The 14,730-nt window shown below is 39.5% G+C and overlaps 1 protein-coding gene across 4 annotated transcripts in view; it reads left to right on the forward strand.

Moving 5' to 3' along the window:
* Positions 1 to 14,730, forward strand: part of col4a6 (collagen, type IV, alpha 6) — a 119,296-nt gene that overhangs the window by 53,371 nt on the left and 51,195 nt on the right. For all 4 annotated transcript variants that reach the window (XM_088015176.1, XM_088015174.1, XM_088015173.1 and 1 more), the window contains exon 4: positions 8,589 to 8,666. In XM_088015176.1, the coding sequence (XP_087871302.1) occupies positions 8,589 to 8,666 (78 nt within the window). The remainder of the gene's footprint in view (positions 1 to 8,588; positions 8,667 to 14,730) is intronic.

The raw sequence follows: 14,730 nt of genomic DNA on the forward strand, positions 1-14,730 counted from the left end.
ATACATCAATCTAATCTTAAAAATATCATGGAGTTCACAGGGATACTGTTTTATCATGTTTGAGATAAACTTTAGAAGGTCATATTTTTAGAACTGGTACAAAGTAATACAAAATATACTCACCATAAATGATAAATGAGTCCATCTGTACCGGGTTTGTCAGCATTGTTTGTTTTCTTCAATGTTTAAGCTCATAAGTCTCCACTGGTGGTTTTATTGATCTGAGGGGGGAAAACAGGAAAAAAAGCTCACAAAAATGTTAAAATCAGGCAAATTCATGCATTCTAAAACAGGTGCACATGTTAAGTTTTATAACTGAGCTGACAGGAAGTAAAAGTGTTGAATAGTGTCGCATGAATGTAACTTGCCTTTCCTAAAGCAGTAACGTCAAGTGCAGTTACTAAAAACGTAAAACAATATACTTTGAAGCTTTATTTTGCAGAATATGTGAAGATCGTTTTAATCCTGCAGAATAAATTCACAACAGCCCGGGTCCCTTTCACTGCGTGATGGATCCTAATCTAAACATTTGAAGGGGGCTAAAGTATTTGCACCAGGCTGCGCCTCGGGGCTGAAATACCAGGTACGAGGATTAACGATCTGGGCCGTAAATCACCTGAGTTGGATTAGCGAGAATGCGCAACGGTCGGCTCCAAAACTATATGTGGCGTGTGCGTGTTTGAAGTTTGATTGTGAAAAACATAAAAAAAAATGTTGTTGAAATTGTTACCTTCGAGTGTTGTGATCTGGTTTGTGATAAGGGTTAAAAGAAAAAGAAAGGGGGCGGGGGGGGGGGGGAAACGGGGTGAGTGAGACAAGGCTAGACAGGCAGAGTCTTAATCCTGCTAATGGTGTCTCTGTTCCATCATGACTTCAGAATGTTTAGCCAGAGGAAACAGAAACGAGGATATGTGTGTGTGTGTGTGTGTGTGCGTGTGTGCGTGTGTGTGTGTGTGTAAAGCAAAAAATATAACTTTTCATATGCGATCTTAATGGAACGAACAGAGTCTTTTTTTTCTCTTCAGTGGTGTGTTTTTATTTTTTATTTTTTTTACATATACCGAAGACTTTTATACGTTATATTTACGGTGTCTTTCTTAAACAAGAATAAAAAATATCAGTTCAAGTTTGACTAGTGATTTGATTTTGATTTGCATGTTCAATTAATTTTCATTTAGCCCAAAAATTAAATTAAATAAAAAAATCCTTTTTTTTATAGTTTTTAAACAAATAGACAAAAGGTCTTAAAACTTTTTCAGTACTGTTTTTTAGAGTCTCCATTAAGTCTGGAATGATTCAGTCCAGGTTTATTTAGTCTGAGCAGTTTGGATGTTGAACTAGAGGCGATCAAAGACTACAGATTGTTTGGAAACTTTAAAAGAGCTCTTTAGTTTAGCATTTTTGTTAAACGTCACCAAACTGGTGTACGGCCATGTTTTATTCATGTTTAGTGTGGGCAACACAAAGCTGCTCCCACTTATGTTTAACCTCAAATGTAAAAAAAAAAATAGCAAAGAAGTCTTGGTCGGACTATTGCCGACTGACTTTTTATGTTTTGAACCCTCGTGCTGCCCCCCGTAGCGAGAGCGCCCTGGTTGGAGAGACATATCGCCCAAATCAAAAACAGCCACCACTCACAGTAACGTTCCTCCTATATCAGAAGATTTACTAAATAACTTTTCAAATGACAATTTTCATATTCAGCTGGATTCTGTGTGCCGATGTGAAGAGTTTTGCTTCAACCCGTCAAGACGTCACTGCATCTTTAACTTGTCCATCTGCTCTCACTGACAGCCGTCTGGATTTGAAGAGACGGCTGACGTTTTCCTAGTGAAAATTCGCAGGATTCACACGGGCAGGTCTGGACAAAGGATCGATTCGGTGGCGGCCTGCTTTGGAAGAGGTTCAGAAAAGCCGATGCAAAGCGAATGAGACGTTTGATGCTCAGGGATTTGCATGCTGTCCATGTTGATGCAACACGCTTTACTCCGTGCTGCTCAGAGAGCAACGCGCCAGCTGGGATCTGATCCAAAACCCATAAAAGAGACATCCGATCTTATCAGTGGCTCGATAAAGCCCCCCGTCTAATTTGATGCTAAGCTTGAAACTGAACACTTTCTACTCGAACGCCTCAGTGTGGGAGATTTACTCATTTACTCTTGAAATCACATTCTTTGACTTTTTTGGTGCACACTTTAACATTACATAATTTCTTTTTTCTTTTCACTGAAATTCATAGTTTTCAACATTTTGAAACATATTCATTGAGTGGGTTTTCGAGTGCATTTTCTGCAACGCACTTTTCCAAAATCTCACTGAATGAAATCACACCAACACATTTTACTGAGCTGCTAAACGAGCGAAGTTCGTCTGACGACGATGACGGGCGCTACTCCACGCCGACATCTTTGATTTACGAACCCACACCGGTTTACCTTCCTTTCAGCCGTCGGCGACCTCAGCTGGCTGAGTGCGACATCCTGTTTGGATCCGCTTTAAATGAACGAGTTTTCCTCCGTCTGGCCGCTGCACTGATGGTCCCACTCCAGATGGGTGGCCCCGTCGAGGAGAGCAGAACACCCACACAGCGCGGACATGACGGTTGACTTACACACACATCTGAAATTGCTCCCGAATGGACATACAGATCGCCATCGGCCCTCGTTCGTTTGTACGAAGCGTAAAAGTAAAGTCACGTCTTGCAGATTTGTGCTCTTGTTTTTATTTAATTTAAAACTTTTTTTTTTGTTTTGTTGGGGGACAAACAGTCAATCGCACGTTTGAAGTGGAGAATAAACAGATGAGGAGCTCCGGAGTCCCAAACACAGCTGGTTCGTCTCCCGCAGTGGATGTCTCAGGGTCACAGATGGAGCCGGTGGAAGGAGAACGAACGAACGAGGGAGGGAGAGTTTAAGAGAAAAGAGGGGCAAGACTGAGAGTTGATGGTAAAAGGAAGGGAGAAAAATAAAGGAACTCGAGCTTCTTCTTCTTTGCAGAAGCAGCTGCTTTTCTGAACATCGAGTTCAGGTCTAAAAAGTAACGTAATAACATCTCTGGAGTCAAAAAGCATTTAAAGCTCTAATCTCACGACAGGTCTCGTACATGTATTGTTAAATCCTGACAGTAATCAGTCCGATAACAGTTTCACTGACAGCTGGTGAAATACATGTTTCGCTCCCGTGGGGGGACACCGTGTGATGGCACGCCGACTGACATGCTGCGGATTAAAAGCATTCCTACTTTTCACCCAGAGAGTGAGCGCGAAAGGTCAGAGTTAGCTTGCAGATGTTCTGTTTCTCTCTCTCTGAACTCAACAGACATAAAATGTATAGACTTTGTAGTCAAACTTTTATCACAGGAGTTGATCAGTTTGATGGAATAAAGTTGTGAAGCTACGGCGAATAACTAAATGAGTAGCTTCAGGAATTTTAACCATAAAATTGCGCAAATTGAAGCCACGAAAATAAATTTGATTATTGGAAACATGCCAATTTTTTTATTTATTTTTTTTTTGGGGGGGGGGGGGGAGTATGACGTGATTTTTCAGCCAGATCAAAATAAATGTATTTCACAAAACTGCAATGGAAACTTTTTTTTTTTCACATCACACCAGTCAGGCGATCAACAGCCGGATGCTACTACTGGTGAAAACCACAAAGACGACGACAGGAAGTGGTACAAAATGGTGGTTTGTTTTTGTTTTTCTCTTCTGTAAATTTTCCACAAAATGGCTCATACGTAACCACTTTACGGGGTTTGTCGCGCCAACGCCTGAATGAAACGCCGACAGCTTGAGCAGTGGCTGAATTATAAAAAATATTTAGAATATAGACAACGATTTGCACACATTTGTAGTGGAAACACAGCTGCAGACTTAAAGCTAAGTGTTGTGCTTGTTTTTCTATAACTACTTGTGAAAAAATGGAATGACTAGTTGACATGCCCTGAGAGAGAGCTAAAACAAAACTTTCTCCTATCTATTTGCACGTCCAGTATGAATATATAAATATATGTATATTTACATGCGGGCGCTCTTTGTGGCTTGCAGAAGGTACGTTATCCAATCTTTGCCGCTACAGGAAAGGCTGATTGTTTATTTTCATTGTTGTTTGAGAAATTGTTTAGCATTTTCCCCCACAGCCCTGCATTCCCGTATGCGCAAGCAGAACACAACCATCATAACAACGAAGAAGCCCGTATCTTATAGGTCCCCGTTCTCTCAACATTAGAGCTCAGAAAGGGCCAACGTACGCCACGCTCTGGTCGACCAGAACCTTATCTGGGCCGACTCTGTAGGTATGGAAAGGCAGGTCCAGACGTATTCCCCATTACCTACAGACATGAGAGTTAAGCACGTATGTGCTATGAAGGCCTGTGAAACAGCCCAGCCAGACATGTGAACATGAAAGTGTTTGGACAGTGAAGTATGAGCAAACAGCACGGATTGATTGGTACATCATGGCTTTAAGCTTAAAGGCGAATAACCGGGTAATTCCAGTTGACAAGAGCCTAAGATGTGATGATGAGTGTGAAGACGGAGGAATCCACGTGAGCCTTCGTTAACCAGCGTGTTGATTCGCGTTTTGCATGTGGACATGTATGCAAAGTATGATTGGATTTTTGCTTTTGGCCTCTTACGGTACCTTGCAAAAAAACTTCAATGTTTTTCGTTGGCGGTTTTGCGACTGAACAAGGAATATCTAAACTGATAGCCTTCCATAAAATCCAATGTAAGCAATTGAGTTTAGAAGTGATATCTGAAGGTCAGATATTTTATTAGAGAGCATTAGAGAACGAACAGCATCCTGAAGATCAAGGAATACAGCAGGAGAATCTGCCTACAGGGAAACTGTCACACATTTCACACATCAGTAGTCATCAATCATATTCACGAAATGGCAGCAAGAAGGAAGTTATTGTTAAAACAAGAAAAGATTTCGGGACTTGAGTTGTTGAAGTCTGCCTTGTATTTCTCTCTCTTAGCAGCGGGAGCAAATGTCTTCCCTCGGGTGCTGGTTTAGCATCGGTTTCCCGATACTATGCATCAGTTTCAGCTGCGGGTGTGGACAGGAGGGAACTGAATGCGGATCAGTGCATCTCCACCCTTCTCAGGTGGAGGCCGGATTACGTCCCACAACAAAGGGTTTTGGATCAAACCAAAAACCCCCCCTGATGTGAATGGACTTGCTCTGATTGGACGATCGATGAGTCAGAAAATAGGCTTTGAAACGAATAGGAAAATCTGAAATGTACTTTATAGGCGTTTGGTGACTAAGCATCCAATCATTTGGGCGTCCAAACCCTGTCTTTGTTTTTGCAGCTATCTTTATCTGCTTGTCTTTGTCCCAGAGGTTTAATCTCTTTTGCTCGACTGTAGTTCCTTCTGTTCTCTGCTCACTGTTGCCCTATTTTTGTCGAAAGTAGAGGGAATTGGGATCGTAAAGAAGAAAGTCAGACCGCCACTGATGAGATTTCTCCTCCTCTCTCCCCTTTTCCCTCCCTTCTCTGTCCAAAGCTCACTTTCGCTTTGCAGGGAGTTTGTCCCCCCTTTTTTTTTGCCCCAGTCTGCTGGAGGGGGAGTTGTAATAGTCGCAATTATCATTCAAAGACTTCGGCCTCGACCGATTTCTTTTCTTTTCAGTTCTTTAAATTCCTGAAGGAAACTTCAGTTAAAGTAAGTAGGATAAAGAAGTGCAGGTGGCGCTAATGTAGCAACAGCTTGTCTGAGGGTTGAACTGAAGTTAAGATTAATGCAATAAGGAATAAATCAAATAACTGCATGACAAATGTAAACAAGCTCGATCATTTCCATTTGTATAGCTGGTTGTTTTTCTCCTGTGTCTCTTTCTATGAGACTGGATGACATCAATCATCTACCAGTTCCAGCTAGCTCCTTTTTTGAACGACAGTTCTGTTTACAGTGACTTCATAATTATTTTTATTTGTTTGTTTAGAATATTTAAAATGTTTTCCAGTTCCAGTGTTAAATGTTTGTTATAAATAAGTTTATTGATCTTTGAGAGGCGTACTTGCATTGTTATACCATTACCATCATGTTACTTTAAAATGGTCTCAAAACAACAATATTATCGTTTTTCGCAATAACTTACAGAATAACAGAATATGTTAAAGTTACAGGCCTTCTTGCTCAATTTCTGCATTTTTTGTGTGCCGTGTTGCTGGCCTTTCTCTGTTTTTTTTGTTTTTTTTGTTTTTTTTCATTTCTCTTCTCACAGATAAACCGGTTATGATGCTAACAGAATAATTTAGATGAATAACAGCTGAAAAGCCGTTTGAACCAGGTGTTCTTCAGATAGTTTCTTGCAGAATGAAGTTACTTGGGTTTAAACCTCTGTTGATGTTTACTTGGAGTAAAGTTGCTATGTAACTGTAAAGTGATGAGGAAAATAAATCATTATTTGTCTGCACTAGAAATGTGATTCCAGTGGCAGCGTTATTTTTCAAAGATATTCTTTAGGACCTCACAATGAGGGCCACACTTTCCCAGGCCCCTTGTCAGGACCCAGTCGACCAGCTGATGATTTCTAACGAGAGCTGCTTGACCTTTATTAATTAAGCTTATGGGCACTAGGACCACTGAGCTGATAAGCCCCCCACGCTCTGTCCTCATCCACACTGACCTCCATCATGCGTCGTCCCACCACAACCAACCTGCAGTCCTTTATATTATTATAAAATCAGGAAAGGAAATGTTCAAGTTGTCCTCATAGGACAAGTTTTAAATATTTATGAAAGTGTTGAGGCATGTATACCAAAAATGACCAAAAGGACAGATCTCTTCCCCCCCTTCTGGCCCTTCGACCTCGGACCAAAACACCAAATGTGGGTTTTTTGAAGTTTTAAGAGCCTCATGTATGTAAGCTTATTTCACTCACAAGGCAGCTTATAAAAGCTCTTTCTTTGGTGCTCTGGTGTGAAACCTTTGGATGATGTTCCATAGCTATCTGAGGAATGCCACCCATTGAACTTAATGCTAATCTGCAGTTCATGTGGGGTTTAGAAGGTAATAAGTCTGTCTTAAAAAACAGGGTGGATCAGAACATTGGTCATTCTTACTTAATATGGGAAGTCACTTCACTTCATCTAATGAGAAGTTTCAGAGAAATTGTTTTTTTTTTTTTTACCTAATATATCAATCAATATAAGACCAAGTAACAAATAGATGTGTAATTTAATGTCTTGAATGTTGGCTGCAGTGCCTTCTAGTGGCATAAATAGCAGATTGCAACCAGCTCAATACTGCATCTCGATTTTCCAACAGTGGTCACAAAAAGAGAAATGATTGCAACTGTACTTTGATTTGCATCATGAAATAATTGGGAATTGTTATATTTTTCCATAAATTACATTCAAATAAAAATGTTTGCCTAAGTACTTGAGTTTTAGACTAACTATAAAACATATTTTGTAGATAAGACTATTAAAAAGTCTTTCTAAATTTTTGCTACGCTTGAAATATCAATAGTTATGAATTATTTTAGTTTAGCTTTTACTTTTAAGGCTAATATAAATGCAAAAGCAACTTTTTGTGGGAATAATTTGAGATTTATCTGAGTTTTTACAGAACTGTTTATTGTTAATTTAAAATTCCATTGCATGATTATAATGAAACTCACTAAAATTGAGCATGTATTTTTTATTTTTATTTTTTTACATCTTTTACAGGCATTTTTATTTGTTTGTAATATTAAAAGTGTGTCATTCAGTCACATTCCTTTTCTTCTTTTATCTAAACAACCTTGTTTTTAATCTTTTAACCTTTTCCTTCTCAAACCCTGGTCATCTGTGGGCATATTTCTTGTGATTCTTTCAGGTTTCCCTGGCATGTTGTTATTTAGTGTAAAATACAATAGAAATTGTCAAAATTTAGCAATAGAAATGGTCAAAATACAAAGAGAGGAAAGATTTTTTAGCTGATTTAATTAATCCCTTCTTTTTACCTCTTAGCTTATTATTTAGTTAGAAGGCACCATTATCTTTTTTGTCTATTCAAAATAATTTTGCAGCTGGAGTTACTAGGCCTACATGACCTGCTAGCTTGCTAGCTAGCTAGCTTGCTAACTTGAATGTGTACGATGTGCTGCACTGTTAGAAAGGAGAAGGTGGTAAGTGCTTAGCTGAAAAGTGGTTGTTTAATGGTGGAGAGCTTTAGGGGTTTGGTCTTGAGGGCTGCTGGACATCAAAATACACCGAAATGCAACAAATATTTTTTAAAGATGTCCTTCAGATAAACTTTAGATTTTGCTTCTGATTCTGACTCTGGTTCTGGACACTTTTTGATTCAGTTACTGATTAGCTGGTAAAGTCGAGCACTACAAGAAAAAGTCTACTGTCATTGCTGGAAGAGAAAAGTAAGATCAGATAAAAGAAATTGTAAAAAAAAAAAACACCTTTCTATCTTAAAATCAAGTTAGCTCATCAAATTAGCATACAGACTTTCTAAATGTGAATCAGTGAACAGATTTTTTTTATTGCTGTATTTAGATAATTGTGAAGTTTTGGGAAGTGCCTTGGTGAAAAGTTACATTGATTTATTTCCTTTTTTTTTCTTCTTCTTCTTCTTACAGGGTGGAAAGTCTGATGAACCGTGTGCAGGCCTGGACTGCAGCAGAGGGTGCAAGTGCTTCCCAGAGAAAGGCAGCAGGGTGAGTCGGCTGCATGATCGCTGAAATCAAGCTCTGTGCCAAAAAACAGAGAACATAACGTTAGCACAAACAATACTTAACCTCTGCCCTCATTTTATAGAGTATAAAGTTGAAATATTTTCATTTTTAATCATTCGCCGAGCACGACTTAAAATCAGACATTGTAATTAGCCGCGTAATGTGATGTTTCATCAGAGCAGCAGACATATAAATGCAACAAAGTAAAATTAAGCTCATATTAAGAATAATCTTGTGGTGGTGAAGCCTTTTACTCATGTTGATGGTATTTCGTCTCTGTCATAGCTAATCTAGGTAATTACAGAACAATTAAATTATGTGGCTAACATTAAATTCCTGCAGTTTTTACTATGTTACCCCCCCTCCCCCATCTTCAGATTGCCTGATAACTATTTTAGATTTTGACTTTTGAACCTGTGTGCTTGAATGCACAAATATTTGTGGTTTATTGAAATATTAGATGGCAGGAATTGGTTAATTGTTTCCCCCGAAGGGCATTAATTTAATTTATAAACAATACAAAACCACAGCGCCTTGTTTTAATCTTAGATTGTGCTTTTAGATTGTGTTTTTAGCAAGTTGGGGTACTTCATCTCCACTTAACCCCCTCAGGCTCACATTTAAATTCTTATCCATTTTCATCAGGTTTGCATCTTGTCTGCAAACATGAACGTTTGGTCTGTGTTAGTCTATAAAATGCATGTTTCAACAATCCCTCTCTGTGCGCCACAACGGGGTTCCTGCAGGAGAGGGAATAGGATCAAATCAGGATGTGTAGCTGCAGGCAAGTAATTAATTTTCTTGTCAATCCCATCAGACAATTAACATCAAACCGTCACCAGTAACATCAAAACAAAGCTCTGCCGATTCCTCGTTGGCGGATCGTGCTCTGCAAGATGCGCACAAACCTCCCGACTGTCGGCCCTGATGTCCTTTCGGGAGCAGCAATCAGAGCGCTCCACTCTGCTGATTTACGTCCGAAACTCGCTGTGACGCCAACATTTTCTGGATGCTTTGTGGTTTGGTTCAAATATAAGATATAAATTCTCACATATCGACAAGCTCCCAAACATGTGTGTCACCAGGTCACGGTGCGAGTTATAGAGGCAAAAGTTCCTCCGAGATCGAAAAGAGATTAGAAAAGCATCATACCGAGTTCGGCCTCAGCAATCACCCTCCAGCAGCTTTCTGCCCATTATTAACTCAGTCTTGTTTACACTCCACCGAAAACGGGAAGGGTTTTATTGTCACTAATTACATTTTTGAATCCTTGGAAACAGTGAGGCCAGATTTTGATTTAATATTCGTTTAACTTTACCGACATATTTCGTCCAGCGGGAAAGAATATATTTGTATGGTAAAATAAGTGCAGCACATTTCAGCAAAGAAGAACCATTTTATTTAATTTAATTTGCAGGAGCGTGACCCGAATTGCATACCCATTGGAAACTGTGAGCGGGTTGAAAGATTCAAGGCTATGCACCATTCCAAGTGTTTCTTGCTGAAAAGTCAAGAAAGGGGCGTAAGATCTTATCTGAATGTCTTTGAGTTCCAGTGGCCACACCTCCCAGGCTTTGGTAGGAGGTCAAAAGTGACACCTGCGCTGACGAGGTTGACGGTGCGAGAGGTGAAAGAAAGATACCAGGGTTCACCCGAAGGCCACCGGCGGTTCCTGCCGGTGGCAACATCTCAAGGCAGACGGTCAAACAGACCCTGCGTCTTCTGGATTCCATGGAAACGGACAATAGAGGAAACCATTTCCTTGAGCTAGGTAGAAAAAAAGAACTTTGCAAACTTTCATCTGGACAGAGGAGGAGATTGTTCTTTGGTTTGGTGGGCACATGACACTAAAATAGATTTGTTTGGCCACAGTTATGCAGCCATATTTACAGCGTGTCGATGCCCAACAGGATAGACAACCTAATGACAAGAACTACATCAAGATTCTCAACGATGTCCTTCAGGATTCTGCTGAGAAACTTGTCCTGATTGATGGTTTAGTGACCCAAAACACACAGCTGGTGTGGTAGCGTAATGGCTTGTGGACTATTAAGTGGTCCACTAAATGTTTCAAATATTAAGCTTCAAATTAAGTTTGAAGCAGCCCAGCCAGAGTCCTGACTTGGATTTAATGGGGAATCTGCGGAGGGAGTTAAAGATTGGGCTAAAAGCACGAATACTTTACAACCTCAAATACTTTGGAGTTCATTGCGAAAGGTGAAAGGTCATCGACACCAGTGGAGACATGCAGAAAGCCAAGAAAGGCTTTTCAAATCATTATAGACAGCTGCACACATGATTTTGATTTGTGTGTGTTTTTTTAGTATAAATGTAAAGAAAATCAGAAAAACGTCTTTTTACCATTTGGTGACACAGATCTCTTGGGTCTTGCGTGAAACAGAATAACCTTTGGGTGTATCAATAATTTTGGACTTAACTCTACGTAGTACTGAGCTAAATTCCTGAACATGTGATTTTTAAAATAAGTTTTTCCTTTAATTCCCTCTTTCCTGCCTTCTACCTATTTGGGAAGCAGCAAATCCATCCACAAAGACATTCCTTTCCTTGGTCTCCATATTAACGTGTCTGGCCTTTGCAAACTGCTCCCCCCCCTTTCCTAACTTAAAAGTAGCGATGTCTCGATATCACTGGAAACGCGAGACTTCTGTCTTTACCCTAAAACCAGACTAAAACCAGACTAAGTGTAAGCTTCACACTGTTGCTCGCTCCCCCCCTTTAGCTCGGATCTAAACAACAATTACTGTCTGACACAGAAGCCTACACTTACTTCCCGACTACTGTACACCATTTTAGCTAAATAACATAGTGACGAGCGCCTCATTACGCTCAGGTATCTATAGGTAAATGATCAGGTAACACTTGCTGGCTCTGCTCAGGCCTCCTAAATGACACGGCCGCAACTACATTACATTCTTTAACTGTTATTGTTGGGAGTCCCGTCAGGGCTGAGGTGCTTATTTGTCTCTTTTCAGTTTTACTTTTGTAGTTGGACCATGGAGAAGGTAGGTGTGTTCTTAATCATGGCTGTTAACGCCACTGAAGTCCGCAGGTGGGACGGAGTTAAAGGGCTCTATGCCACACAGGTCCTGAGTCAACAACAGCTCAGTGTTATTGATTCGGATTAAAGCTGCAGTGTGTAACTTTTATAAAGAATACGCTCCTTACATGTTTGTTTAAACTTTCACCATGCAGTGACAGTTTATGAGAGAGATAATCTGTGAAAATATCAGTCTCCTCCACCTCTTCCCTGAGCTGCTATCGGTGTGTGAAGAAATCCTGGCCAACAACAACCAATCAGAGCCAGGAAGAAGGTCTTACCGCTGTCAATCAACTTCATGTACTCGCTGCTGAATGTGCTAATGGCAGAGAAACAACTCACCGTCACAGGGAAAGGGTTTATTTGCCTAGTAGCCTTGGCATTCACAACATGCTACGCTAGCTGCAGCATAACATGGCCACACACACACGATTGTGATTGATAGCCATAAGACCCGCCTCCTGGCTCTGATTGGTTGGTTCTCGTTGGTAATGGAAACACTGAAGGAGAAGGAAGAGGAGCTAAATGTTGTCACAGATTGTCTCATGACATATTGACAGCTTCAGCGAATATGTAAAAAAAAAACAAGAAAGTTTATAAAAGTTACACACTGCAGCTTTAAAGATGGTCTGTAGAGGGATCAGTCATTTACAAAAACTCAAATCATAGCGTGTCGATTGCTCCTTCGTAAGATATGCACAGGTTTAGGATGGTTAAATCACATGACCCTTAGAAAGCTTGTGCCTTCTAGTTACTTTTGCTTCTGCTGAATTATCGCCCTCCGTCTTAAAGTCGGAGAACATTGATTGACGTGCGATTGTCGACGATACGGTCAACATCCATCTTCTGGATCGCAATTTATTAGTCGATTGTTTTCTGATTCGTCTGTAAGCAATCACCCTCATTGTTTTTTTTGTTTTGTTTTGTTTTTATAAGGAGACACAGATTAATTACAGGCCTCCTATCACGCAGAAGTATGTTGGCAGGATATCTTGGCATTCCAACCAAAACATCTGCTAATGTTTGAGATCCATCAGGATCTGACAGGCTAACTGAAGAAGTACAAACGCTGTCACACAAGATTGAAGTGAAGTTTTGTTTATCCCCGAGGGAGAACTTTTATCTTTTTGCTACCAACACTTTAGCATCTTTTTTTTTTTTTTTTTTACGTGAATAGCTTATTGGAGATCACAAATTTATGGCTCTTCTCACGTCAGCTCCAGGTTTATTACCACAGCACTTCCACACCCGTGGTAGTTAGCTAAACTCCTGCGGAAAATCTTTTCATGTAACGAATAATGTCAGTGATGTATACAATGTATAATAAAGCAATGAAACAACAAAACATGGGTGAAATACAAGCTAATATTTTCTGCACAATTGTATTAAAAAAAGTCATTTTTTCCAGTATTTTTATTAGTAGAGAGAAGAATTTATGACTCCATTAATTACAGCAAGTTGTCCAGGTTCTGAAGCTACAAACCAAACCCAGATCACCACGCTGCCACTACCATGTATCTGTTATTTTCCTAATACCAGTGTTAGTTTAAGTTGAAATGTAAATGGAAACACACAACTCAGCTTTTCCAAAAAGTTTTACTTTTCTCTTCCACGTGGGAGAGAAACGTGTTTATTCTCCAGTTTCATTTTATTTGAAGCTTTACTTTAGTCTTCTATAAAACCCTCATGCTATTGTTATTATTACATAATGTTATATGTACTTGGTTAAGTCAAATCCCAACAAATAAATGCAAAATAACTGCCCCGTTTTTTGTTTTTTTTGTTAGCCTATTGATTATATACAAAAACCATGTTTCTCGATGGCACAATTAATTTTCTTCACTCCCCGCCCCCCAGTTTTCAGTCTTATTGGTTTTTCCTGTAGTTTTGACAATTTGCCAAACTTTACCTCTACTACACCATAACAAGACAGAGAAAATTACTAGTTTGCAAGCTGTTATTTAAAAATGACGTGAACTGGAATCGCAGCACCTTTATTTGATTGAAAAGAAACAGCGTTGTGATTTTTATTTTATTTTGTTTTCCCATTTAAATTTTTTTCTCCCGTGACATTTCTGCGTCACGGTGTCTGCAGGTGTTTAGGATGTCTGGCTGTGCCAACAACTCTTCAGGGCATTGCTGTCCCATCTTGAGCTTAGTTCTGGGCAGCCTTGGCATGCAGAGGAATAAACTGGAAATATTTCCTCCAGCCATTTCATAAGGGAGATGAAAATAATGGAAAGAGCAACTGCCTTGTGTTAACATAGCATATAAAACCGCCTCTTGTAACCCAACATTAGTGGCTTTCTGGTGGTTTTCTAACAGCTTCAGTTGAAAAGACTGCAGATGTCACGATTTAAGCGGGTTAACTGTAATAGTTGCGCATGTTTAACGGCGTTAATTTCCCCTGGAAACTTTGCGGTAAGCTAGGTTCCTGTCCAGCCTTGTTTGTCACAGCTCTACTCGGTCTACACATCTCAGTCATGGTTCTAAATCCAGCTGTGCTGCAACGCAGTATCAGGGCCTCGCCAAGAAAATAAAAACGTAGATAAAATTACGACAATAAAGTCATAAAATTACAAGAGTGAAGTCATAAATTTGAAGGATAAAGACACAACATTAGGAAAATAAAGTTTTATGAGAATACAGTCGAAAAATGCATCAAAATAATACGGCAATAAAATGGTAGTGTTAGGTAAAAGTCATATTAGAGCTTTATTCTTGTAATATTTCTACTTTATTCTCAAAATATTATGATTGTTTTTCACATTATGACTTTATTCTCGTCATTTTATTTATTTTTTTCTTAGTATGCCATAATACTCTGTAGTGCTGTGCAAAGCCATAGGTGAGATGTTTTTTAAGTAATATCTTCACTTATGAAAATCAACGCACGTCTGCAATAAAACTGCATGTTTTATTGATTTTACCATTTTTAAGCCAAGATTAAAGCAAACGGGCCTCTCACTCATTATCTACATATTCCTC

The sequence above is a fragment of the Poecilia mexicana genome, unplaced genomic scaffold (genome assembly GCF_051168715.1).
Source record: "Poecilia mexicana isolate PSO_F unplaced genomic scaffold, ASM5116871v1 scaffold_18, whole genome shotgun sequence".
In the NCBI taxonomy this organism is placed as follows: domain Eukaryota; kingdom Metazoa; phylum Chordata; class Actinopteri; order Cyprinodontiformes; family Poeciliidae; genus Poecilia; species Poecilia mexicana.